The sequence below is a fragment of the Salmo salar genome, chromosome 03 (assembly GCF_965601325.2).
Source record: "Salmo salar chromosome 03, fSalSal1, whole genome shotgun sequence".
Taxonomy (NCBI): Eukaryota; Metazoa; Chordata; class Actinopteri; order Salmoniformes; family Salmonidae; genus Salmo; species Salmo salar.
In genome coordinates, this window is record NC_138293.1 from 75,151,580 (window position 1) to 75,164,057 (window position 12,478).

General features: G+C 43.7%; 1 protein-coding gene and 1 long non-coding RNA gene across 3 annotated transcripts in view; one reads left to right on the plus strand and one right to left on the minus strand.

The window, feature by feature from the left end:
• The window catches only part of LOC106601520 (voltage-gated inwardly rectifying potassium channel KCNH6), a 40,482-nt gene extending 28,900 nt beyond the window's left edge, over positions 1–11,582 (minus strand). The window contains exons 1-7 of one of the 2 annotated variants that reach the window (XM_045715368.2): positions 10,867–11,582; positions 7,780–8,010; positions 2,389–2,541; positions 1,959–2,062; positions 1,405–1,744; positions 1,257–1,307; positions 292–506 (exon numbers count right to left, since the gene is read on the minus strand). In XM_045715368.2, coding sequence (XP_045571324.2) covers positions 292–506; positions 1,257–1,307; positions 1,405–1,744; positions 1,959–2,062; positions 2,389–2,541; positions 7,780–8,010; positions 10,867–10,942 — 1,170 coding nt within the window. In that variant the 5' untranslated portion in view covers positions 10,943–11,582. The remainder of the gene's footprint in view (positions 1–291; positions 507–1,256; positions 1,308–1,404; positions 1,745–1,958; positions 2,063–2,388; positions 2,542–7,779; positions 8,011–10,866) is intronic. The other variant, XM_082972097.1, reaches the window with a different exon arrangement.
• Positions 355–794, plus strand: LOC145876332 (uncharacterized). Its single transcript, XR_014391498.1, has 2 exons — positions 355–504; positions 666–794. It is a non-coding gene; the product is annotated as an uncharacterized LOC145876332 (long non-coding RNA).
• Positions 11,583–12,478: the final 896 nt, after the last annotated feature.

Sequence of the window (12,478 nt, forward strand, 5' to 3'; positions counted from 1 at the left end):
GTGTGTGTGTGTGTATGTGGATGCATGTGGAAACTCTTGTGTGACATGCAGCTGCTTCTTCAGCAGAAAGCTTGCAACACAGGAAGTCAGACCGAAGAGATGTAATCCACCACTTCTCAATAACCCAACGTTCCTTTTACACAACATCCTGTGTACACAATATCGCACATGCCGTTCTGAAAAAGCTCACTTTAAAAATCCCTTAAGATATAAGCAGAATACAGGTTGAGTCAGGTAATCACACGGTTGTGGTTGTGTGATATGAGTGCTAGTGAGGACCATGTGTCTCACCTGTGTGACATGTGTGACCTTCTCTGTGACATCTCGGTGGCGGTCCTTTACTTTGCTGGGAGCGATGATCTCGATCTCAGTGGGCGAGGGCGGTCGCAAGAGGTCAGAGGCGAAACTGAGTGTGAGGGGGTTACGAGTGCTGGTCCTGCGAGTGCTGGTCCTGCGTCGCATCAGGTCCGAGTCTGAGGTGGAGCTCAGAGTACCGGCCTTCAGGTCTGCACACAACAACACTCATCTCTCATTACTGTGTCTCTATCTATTTTCAACGACTAGTTTACATATTATATTATCATTCAAATCCTTTATTTAAACTGCAAGTAACAGATTCAGAACTAAAAATATAATGTGTTATAATGCAATTTCCATTCCTCTAGGTGAGAAACATCTTGGTTTATACTGAGCAAAGCATCTGAGAAAGATACAGAGAAAGTGTATTATCTATTTCACTTCTTTTGGCAATGTAAACATATGTTTCTCATGCCAATAAAGCCAATTAAATTGAATTGACAGAGTAATGAAATGAGAGGGAGTGTGTTAATGCATTGTGGGGATGCATGTATTCCTCTACATTATTTCCCTGGGGTAGATGGGAAGTCCACAGCCCTACACTCCATAGCCCATAGTATTAGCTGTGTTATGAGTAAAGGATGGCCTCTGAGTGACTGGGACTCTTATAGACCTGGCACACACACACACACACACACACACACACACACACACACACACACACACACACACACACACACACACACACACACACACACACACACACACACACACACACACACACACACACACACACACACACACACACACACACACACACACACACACACACACACACACACACACACACACACACACAGGCTATAGGTTAGAGGCATTGATTAGTGCCCCTGCTGCTGCACATGCTCAGTGTTTGAGGAATGAGAGTGAGGATTCTCATTTTCTAGAGAACAGAATACCTCCAACAGGCCCAGGTAGCTTTGGCTTGGTTTGTTTTGATTCAGATGGAACTGTAAGAGGAGACAGCCACATTTCTTCCTGTCAGAGGGGGTACAAAAATGGCAAAAGACTACACTTTTGACTGGGTACACACACACACGAACTCACTGCTGTTGGAGCGTGGGTCTCCTGGTCGGCCCGACTCAGCCCTCATGCTGTCGAGGTCATCCAGGGAGGAAGCTCTGCGGAGGCTGCCGACAGTCTCTCTGGAGCGGCTCCGGGGCAGGACCATCCTGGGGAAGGCTGCACTGGAGAAGGGGCTGCTGGGGAGGAAGGGCACGCTGGGTTCCAGCCGCTCCGACAATAGGGACAGCAGTTTGGGGGAGTAGTGGCTTGCAGGCTGGGAGGACTCATGGTCCTGCTCTATCAGCGCCTCTGTCTCAGACTGCATGCAGCTCTCCTTGGATGGGATACGGAACTCTTTCAGAGGGATCTCTTCACTGTTGGGCTGAATTAGGGAAGGAGGAAGAGGACAATCATAGGTTAAATATTGTACTACATTTCTACTTACTGCTAAATGTATGTGACTGAAGCTATATTCATTACAAAACATAAGAGTTACAGGAACTGAGATAATCAAGATATATTATATGTAAGGTCATATTTAGACGAGTACTGTATGTATAGGCCTATGTGTGTATGGGAGTCTCTGGCCACCTTACCTGTAGGTAGTCCACCACCACCCCCTCAAACTGGTCTTTGGCGAGGGAAGACCGACGCATTGCACGTACCAATGGCAGTCTCAACTTCAGCCTGCGACTCTGCCCTGAGAAACCACAGAGGGCTTATACATCCACTTTACATAAATACACCTAGAGTACCAGGATGTAGTCACATTCTGTATGTTATAACACAGCTACATTCAACATGGAATAAACAGGTTGATGCAGACAGACAGACAGACAGACAGACAGACAGACAGACAGACAGACAGACAGACAGACAGACAGACAGACAGACAGACAGACAGACAGACAGACAGACAGACAGACAGACAGACAGACAGACAGACAGACAGACAGACAGACAGACAGACAGACAGACAGTATCACACACACACACTGTCATCACACACACGCTTTCCACACTGACCTGCCCATACCCAGCCCTGGGCCACCCTCTGTCTCAGACCTGGTTTCTTGAGGGAGGGGTCAATGATTTCCTGGAAGTTGAGGATGAACATGATGACCTGTCCCTCCGCTTTCTTCACAGGAACCACATCAATCAGACAGGGCCTGCAGGTCCCTGCAGGGGGGAGAGACATAACATTATAAAGCTGCTAATGGCCATCCTAACCTGGGCTCAAAGGTAACTAAGCAGACTTCAGGACAGCTCAAGTAACTATAAATATTGTTTAATCTTATCTGACTGTGCTCTCTTTAACACTGAACACATTTAGACTCAGAGTCTCAGGTTTCATGGTTGGTGGGCTGTTACTGCCATCTCATTTCAGTTTTATGTGGAGAGGCCTTCTAAACAGCTGTACAGTCTTGTAGTTTCTTTCCATGACTGGATGTTTTCCCAGGGCATTTATGAGACCCTCCTTTCTGTTTAAGTGAAGCCAGGGTGGGGGCTGTCAACATGTCCTAGCATAGGAGAAACTGATAGAGGGGGGAGGCAGCAAATGAGATATACAGGGAGATGGAGAATAAGACCAATCAAAATGTAGACAGACTGTAGGAAGAGGGGAGGGAGAGAGCGGGCGAGAGGGAGAGCTAGAGAAAGAGAGAGAGAAAGAAAGCAAGAGAACTACAGAAGAGAGGGGAATAGAGTGGTATATCAATCGTAGTACTGAGCGATTAGTGCTTTTTGAGGTGCATTCTTCTGTCTCTTCTGTAGTAGGCGTAAATGAAACACAGACCGAACAAGTAGATGTGCAATGGATTATAGTCATTGTAGTCAATTACCATGTTTTATGCACTAAACTATGTAGAATATTGGCTAGTTCGAAACTACAACTCTCTATTACAAGTTCTTTAAATTTTCCGCATTGACCTCTGCAGCAGAGGTAACTCTAGCTCGTCCTTTCCTGCAGCGGTCCTCATGAGAGCCAGTTTCATCATAGCGCTTGATGGTTTTTGCGACTGCACTTGAAGAAACGTTGACATTTTCCTCATTGACTGACCTTCATGTCTTACAGTAATGATGGACTGTCGTTTCTCTTTGCTTATTTGAGCTGTTCTTTCCACAATATGGACTTGGTCTTTTACCAAATAGGGCTATCTTCTGTATACCACCCTACCTTATCACAACACAACTGATTGGCTCAAACGCATTAAGAAGTATAGAAATTCCACAAATTAACTTTTAACAAGGCACACCTGTTAATTGAAAGGCATTCCAAGTGACTACCTCATGAAGCTGGTTGAGAGAATGCCAAGCGTGTGCAAAGTTATCATCAAGGCAAAGGGTGGCTCGTTTGAAGAATCTCAAATATAAAATATATTTTGTTTTGTTTAACACTTTTTTGGTTACAACATGATTACATATGGGTTATTTCATAGTTTTGATGTCTTCACTATTATTCTACAATGTAGAAAATAGTAAAAATAAAGAAAAACCCTTGAATGAGTAGGTGTGTCCAAACCTTTGACTGGTACTGTAGGTAGAAGCTTACGAATAACATTTTGGTTGAGTTTGGACATTTACAAGTGAATGTGAATGAGAGACATTGTGCAAATGAACAAAGTTTGACGCATGCTTGTTTGAAGGAAAAACAGTACTGGTGTCACGTCCTGACCAGTAATTGTTATTGTAGTTTGGTCAGGATGTGGCAGAGGGTATTTGTTTTATGTGGTTCGGGGTGGTGGTTTGTTTAGTAGGGTATTTGATTTATGTATTCCGGGGGTTTTGGGGCACTGTTCTATGTTAGTGTATTTCTATGTTCTGTCTAGTCTTTTGTATTTCTATGTTTTGTTAATTGGGGTTGGACTCTCAATTGGAGGCAGGTGTTTTCTAGTTGCCTCTGATTGAGAGTCCTATATATAGGTATGTGTTTGTTGAGTACTTTGTGGGAGATTATGCTGTGTATAGCTTTGTGCCTTACCAGCCTGTGATTAGTCGTTGTGTTTTCTTTGTGTATGTGTTTGTTTTGGTTCTCCTTATTGTCCGTTTATAATAAAGAAGATGAGTGCACATTTCCCCGCTGCATTTTGGTCTAAATCCGACGACAACCGTTACAACTGGCTCTGGAGCAGCATGTGTACACGCTGTGTCTGTGTGGAGTCTGGAGTCGCTAGGGCAACGGACCTGCCTGCTCTGCTCGGAGAAAATGGGGGAGGAGACGGGCCGAGAACAGAGAGGTGAAAAAACGCAAGGAAATAAAAAGATAGCAGTGGCAGTTGTACTGATAACTCATCCAAAGGGCTTTGACTTCTCAAACATGGCAGAAAGCTAACACAATATGATGCCCCGTCACCTTATTAATTCAGCACTTACTTAGATACTGTGCATTCGGAAAGTATTCAGACCCCTTCACTTTTTCCACATATTGCTACGTCAGAGCCTTATTTGTCCTCAACCATCTACACACAATACGCCAGAATGACAAAACTAAAACTTGTAGCAAATTTATTAAAAATAAAAAACTGAAATATCACATTTACTGTACATAAGTATTCAGACCCTTTACTCAGTACTTTGTTGAAGCACCTTTGGCATTGTTGACTTTCAATATAAAATACAACCCTGTCAATACACAGATGGACTCCCCTGTTCCTGCTTACTCCCATTGTGCTATAACACAAACAAACATGTGACTGGCTCAACTGTTCTGGGGAACTACGGTAAGTCTCATAATGTCAAATAATGTGACAGGTGAAAAGAAGAACACGATCTGCTTATCACCTAACGCTCTCCTAACACAATTTGACTGCAGGTACTTACTTAAAAAACAGACACAAATATTACAATTTATTGAAAAACTTCAAAGAAACAGTTTCAAAGGTATTGACGGTATTGAAAAACCATCCTGTGGCTATTTCCAAATACCCTGGTATACGGGGTATACTGCCCAAGCCTAATTGATTCTCATTCAAAATCCTATTTTCCCTAACCCCTAAACCTAACCCTTAACCAAACCCTAACTCCAACTCTTAACCCTAATCCTAATTGTAACCCTAACCCCTAAACCTTACCCCTAAGACTAAAACAGTCATTTTCATTGTGGGGACCGGCAAAATGTCCCCAGAGTAATGTCCCCAGGAAATGTCCTTGTTTTACACTCACACACACACACACACACATCAACAAACAAACACATTCATTCAGTTTTAGGATCAAGTACAGTAACATAATGCATTTTTATTGTGTATGATGAATTGTACCCATTTACAATTCATTCGTGCTTGTGTGCGCACCTGCGTTCATGACTGTATGCATTACTGGGATACAAAATAAATAGATGTTCAGTGGATTTGAGCTGGCACGCTGACAATATTTCCATGACAACAAGCTCTCCGACACGGCACTTCTCATGCCCAAATGACCAACATAACGGCATTGTGTCTACAGCCTCACTAGCCAGGTCTGTTTGCTTGTCCCTCTGTCCTTTGCAGGGGTCGCAAACAAACTGGAAAATAATGACATTTTGAAGGAACAGAATCAGAACCAGACCAGGAAACGAAAGTGATCTATATTGTTCTGGAACAGAACCATTATTTAAAAGTCCCATAAAAAAATGCAACAAAGCGCCTATGCAAAGTTCTCCCTCTGTCAATCATTATCTTCTTCCAAAGTCTGCCAGCTGAACATCTTTGCCAGTGTGTGTGTGTGTGTGTAGTCTATCTGCCCCTCAAAAGCATAGCTGTAGCCTGCGGACACTACAAACATAATTCAGAAGATAGGGAGAGAGATTTTTTATTACAGAAGGATGGATTAACTTTTTCAATGCTAGTTAGGGATCCTATAGTTCACATTGGATTTATTAACTATAAAAAGGTAAGATGTGTTTTTAATTCAGGTGCCGCTCTGCACACGCAAGCTTGTTAGCTAGCCAGCTACTCTGGTCCAACGTTAAGCCAACTCTGAAGTTCAAAGACATTCAAAAATCTTCCATAGAAGCCGCTCCTCCGTAGGTATAGTTCTGTGGGCCTAATTCAGATAATGCATGTCGTCACAAGATCCCCAGCGTTTCAAGCCAAGCCTCCTCCTCCACCCTCTCTCGCTGTCTCCCCACTCGCAAAGTTTCAGTTGCATCTCACGCCCTACACTTGTCTTTCCATAACGCATGTGAACAACTCACTGAGCTATAGTGTGCCAGCTCTATAGCAAGCTGCACTATCCATACTGCATGATTGGAAAAGTCATTTAATGTCAAGCTAAATGGAAAATAAATAAAGGTTTAAAAAGGAACAGAAAGGAACGATATAAACGGGTACTTTTGGGGGGGTTGAACCAGTTCAGAACTGTATTTTGCTGGTCGGAACAGTGTAACGAAAAAAATGATATATGCTTCTGTTCAGAACAAAACAATTGGAAAATAATTTTGGTTCCAACACCGGGTCCTCTGTACATGTACAAGAGACAAAACACAGGACCATACAAGTATTGTTTATTTTTTTAATTAAAAAAAATCACAGAAGTAGTGCACTGGGCCTTTACGTGTCCTGTATTAGCGGACCTATATAGCGGGCAAAAAAATAAATCATCTGCACTCCCCTATCCCCCTGCAGCACCCCCACCCCCAAACTACTTAGTGCAGCTATGCACAGGATGGGAAAGGGGAGTGGGGATGTCACACCCTGATCTGTTTCACCTGTCTTTGTGATTGTCTCCACCCACCTCCAGGTGTCACCCGTCTTCCTAATTATTCCCAGGGTATTTATTACTGTGTTCTCTGTTTGTCTGTGCCAGTTTGTCTTGTCAAGTCAACCAGCGTGTTTTTCTGTGCTCCTGCTTTTTCTTGTCTCTGTTTTTCTAGTCCTCCTTGTTTTGACCTTTTGCCTGCCCTGACACTGAGCCCGCCTGTCTGACCATTCAGCCTGCCCTGACCTTGAGCCTGCATGCCTCCCTGTACCATTTGGAACTCTGACCTGGTTCTGATCTTTTACCTGTCCTCGACCTGCCTCTTGCCTGCCCTTTGTTGTTTAATAAATATCAGAGACTCGAACCATCTGCCTCCTGTGTCTGCATCTGGGTCTTGTCCTGTGTCGTTATAGGGGATGAATAAACATGTTGCAGGTGAGGTAAGCAGGCCAAGACAGCTCCACCATGTCCACTCCCCAGACAGGTAAATTAGTAGATGAGAGTTCACTGAGTCTGCAGCAGCTGGCTCCACATACTGTAACACTGCATCATACAGTAGCATTATATAAAAGTGAGAGGGAGACAGCCATGACACTTGGAGGGACCAAAATATTCTGTATGTGACCTTTACAGCACTCCCCACTATAACGAAGGGGAGTAATGCTGTCACTTTGACTCTCTTGCTCTTTCCATCTCTTTCTCTCTGAATCTCATTCTAAACCTCCACCTTCTCCTTACCTTCTTTGTTGTAGTAGAGGATCTCCACCTTGCGCTCCTCTGACCCTAGCAGGGCCTGTGCCAGCTGTGTCAGGGCAGTCTTCATGGTGCCAGGCCCCACCAAGAACTGGCAGGTGCAGGGCTGCTGCATGATTTCTGCCCGCGAGAAGCCAAACATCTGGCAGAAGCCCTCGTTACAGTAGATAATGCCACAGTTCTTCATCTGAGCATTGGCTATCAGGAACTTACGATCTGGGAGGAAACCAAGGGGAGAGTCAGAGCAGATATGAAAATGTACGAATATGGTGGGAATGTGGGAAATTACAGTACAATTATAATTGAAGGCCTATTACATCAAATGCAAAATCGGACAATCAAAGTATATCCAACTTCAGAAACATTCAGTTATCATATTCAGGTAATGATCATTTCAAGGAGAAGTCTCTCAATCAGATCCAAATCAAGTCTGGACTGTGTTCATTTCAGTTTCACACTCAACGAACCACATTCACCTCAACATCAAGTTGAAATTGGAGTAATCAAGCCTGTCCCTCTGCGGCACAAATTATATCAGTGTAATGATTCAAGATGGCCCCAGAGGGACTAATACGGAGCAGCTGGACTCAGCATTGACAGTCCGCAATCAAGATTATAATATACTGCAATAGGTTTCAGCCGCCATTACCTAGGTTCATGAGTGTGGCTATTGTCTCCAGCGCTAATGACAATTGCCTTGGAAGTCACATCAGCTACACTGATATTGTCGTACAGTTTATGTTGAAAAGCTGCTCAAACATCTGTACCTCTGACTCTGTCTCTACTCCTGTTTTTATCCACTCGTGAAACTGAGTTACACAACTCTCATTCTTCCCCATTTAAACAAATATGAGGAGAGCGATTTAGAGCTTCACCCAGAAAAAGCAGAACCCCTTCCCCCTCTTTGCTCCTTTGTGTAGAGTAAATAGGTGAGGTCGCTTGGTGGAAAGTACATCCTATCCTAAGTCATTATCAATGCCTCAGAACACAGACACCCAGACTCAGATTGTTGCTAAGCAGCAGTGGTTTGGAAAACGTATCACCCGGCAGGGTGCTTACGCACGCACACACGCACACAGAGATAAGGAAGACATAAGTTTGATGGGACTTATCGGTCTCTCTGAGGACCCCTCTGCAGAGAGCTTTGAAAATCCCAGAGTAATCCCGGACATAAACTAATTCCGAACTGTCACCTGCCAGCACAGCAAATTAAACAAGCTGAAATCCTTTTAACATGAAATTGAGGTGAAAAGTGGAACATTGCATCTTCTCTCTAATGTGGAGCAGCGGTGGAGAGGGTTATTTTGAGCTGTACCCCTATGGTCAACAGACTGCCTTCACACTGTGACTGAAGAACACTGACAGTGACAGGCACAGTAGTCACAGTCAGACTTACAGTAGCATAGAAATAGGCCTCTACTGAGCTAGGCTATAGGCCTCTACTGAGCTAGGTTATAGGCCTCTACTGAGCTAGGTTATAGGCCTCTACTGAGCTAGGCTATAGGCCTCTACTGAGCTAGGTTATAGGCCTCTACTGAGCTAGGTTATAGGCCTCTACTGAGCTAGGTTAAAGGCCTCTACTGAGCTAGGTTATAGGCCTCTACTGAGCTAGGTTATAGGCCTCTACTGAGCTAGGTTATAGGCCTCTACTGAGCTAGGTTATAGGCCACTACTGAGCTAGGCTATAGGCCTCTACTGAGCTAGGTTATAGGCCTCTACTGCGCTAGGTTATAGGCCACTACTGAGCTAGGTTATAGGCCTCTACTGAGCTAGGTTATAGGCCTCTACTGAGCTAGGTTATAGGCCACTACTGAGCTAGGTTATAGGCCTCTACTGAGCTAGGTTATAGGCCTCTACTGAGCTAGGCTATAGGCCTCTACTGAGCTAGGTTATAGGCCTCTACTGAGCTAGGTTATAGGCCTCTACTGAGCTAGGTTATAGGCCACTACTGAGCTAGGTTATAGGCCTCTACTGAGCTAGGTTATAGGCCTCTACTGAGCTAGGTTATAGGCCTCTACTGAGCTAGGTTATAGGCCTCTACTGAGCTAGGTTATAGGCCTCTACTGAGCTAGGTTATAGGCCTCTACCGTAATTGAAGTTGAGTGATAATCAGAGCCATACCTCTTTTTTAAACAACTGGATTTCTTCTTTGCTGAATGGATCAATAATGTTTTGTTTGAGTGGGTTGCAAAGAATTTCTGGGGCAGTTTCTGAGTGAGCAATAGTCAACTACGATACCATTTAATTCAAGACAAAAGCACGAAAACGAAGCGGCACTGTGTGTGTAAAGCGTGCTGTGATGTGCTGCATAAGGCCCTGTTCAAGAAGGATATCACTCAGTTATATGCACTAACAGAGTGTGTAGTTGTAGTTAGTGGTCACATGCAAACTCTGTAAAGCAAAGAAATGATGTACTCTTTCTATCAGGATCCAGTGGTCTGACCAGTTTAAGAACGGAGAACATGTTAACTCATGCAATATAATAAAGTGCAGCATGTGAATTCATGCAACATGTGGAAATCATAGGCAGGTGCAAAGACATACTAAACACTCAAACCTATAGTATTAACATGACAATTTGGCATATTCAGCACATGCATACGGACATAAGCTAAGTTTGAACTGTAAATCAAATGTCGAGATAGGAGGAGTATCGCCAGAAGGTCTTGGACATTTACAGGGCAATGCAGTAACACCTGTGCCATGCCATTAATGCCCAGGCCATAGTACAGGGGTTACACCAACAGGCAGGCAGGCAGGCAGGCAGACAGGCAGGCAGACAGACAGACAGGCAGACAGACAGACTTAAACTGAAGCATCTGCTTGATTACAGAAACAGCCATGTAGCACTCATATTAGGATCAATAGAAACTGGGGGGACCACTAGACAAATGCATTTGTCTTTACATTTATTACACTTTGCATGGTTGAAAGGTTACATGGAAAAGGCATTCACTTTCATTTCTACCCAGTCTAATTGTTTGTTGTTGGGATTATACAGTTATAACAGCTTGCTCATGGTCACATTATGTTATTACTATTTCAGTCATAATGTAAAGTGTGTCCACTTACTTTGTCCATCGAATTTCCGGATAATGGTGTCCAGATAAGTGTTCTGGAGGGCTACATGACCGCGTCTCACAGGCATTTTGAAGCAGAAAGATGAGACTTCTCCGACGCATGAACCTCCAGAGTTTTAAATAAATCAAATTAAAGACGAAGTAGGGAAATACCCTATGCAAAAATGGCCCCGCATACAGGCGGGTGGAAAAAGGAGAATTCAATATGCGATGGCTGGTGAGCAAAGCGACAAGGAAATGTCACAAGGCAGCAGCAGCGAGGACCAGTTGCTAGGGCGATAAAAAAAAAAGGCGCTCGCTCCACAGGAGAGAGAACTGGAAGCCGGTTTTGCGTGCGGTACACAGGAAAGTGTAAAAACGGTATTTCATAAGTCATAAAACGTTTCACTTTGCCTACAAAATAATAAATAGGCTCTACAATTAGTCTAGCCTTGCCAGTCGTTATCATCTAATGAAGAGGAGAAAAACCAACACCGCCCTCCACGTCAACAAGATCAAAGAGAAGTGAAAGAAAAGGGGTAAATCGAAGTCTTAACCGCTACGTTTCATCCGGACAGTAGAAGAAGCTACTATTTGGCGAATCTCGGATGCCCTCCCCATTTGACAGGGTTGACCAAGCACTGCACGGGGCAGGGGGAGTCATCATCCCACCAGACGCGCCTGACACTTTTTGACAGTGAGCAGAGACACCCTCATCAACTGCTTCGCTGCACATCAGAAGTCTCTACGCTCAAAATAGTCCCTCTCTCTCTCTCTCTCTCTCTCTCTCTCTCTCTCTCTCTCTTTGGCCTCTGTAATGCTCCTCTTCATTTCTTTAATCTCAATAATTGACAGGGTGAAGGGTATCAGTCCAGTGTGTTTGTGGATGATCCATAAATGTTTCATTTGGGGAATTCATGCTATAAGTGACCACACAGTTAATGGTCCAATGCAGCCGTTTTTATCTCAATATCAAATCATTTCTGGGTAACAGTTAAGTACCTTACTGTGATTGTTTTAAATGAAAATGATCAAAAAGAAACAAAAGTAGCTTCTTAGCAAAGAGCAATTTCTCAAGACAGAATTTTGCTAGGACTGTCTTTTCAAACATCTCTTACACAAAAAGGGCATTATCATCATTTTCACAATTTCACAGGTTTATTCCAACATCATAGGGTGGAAATATATATAAAACACAGAGAAATCACGTGTTTGACTACACTGGGCCTTTAACAAAAAAAAGACAAACAAGATCACAATTCTGAGAATCGGATCCCCCTCCTCATAAACAGCCACTGAACCAGCTTGGTGAATAACAGCCCATTGATATGTCATGTGACAAGAGGCAGATAAGAAAAGATACAGATAAAGGTGAGAAAACATAACATGGGCTGGAAGGTGTCATCAACACATGTCAAGTAGAATGCCTTATGCATGCCTCAAGTCATCCTGTCAAACCACTGGTAAAAATTCTCCAGTCTCACGTCTCAAAGCTTCTTCAACCTTCTGCTCCCTGAGCCAGTCACTGATAACACTGGCGACGGCTGAGAAGATTGGAGAAGATTCACAGAAAATTATGTGAAACGGCAAGGGCACTTCGACTTAATAAGAGGCACAGTCTGGGT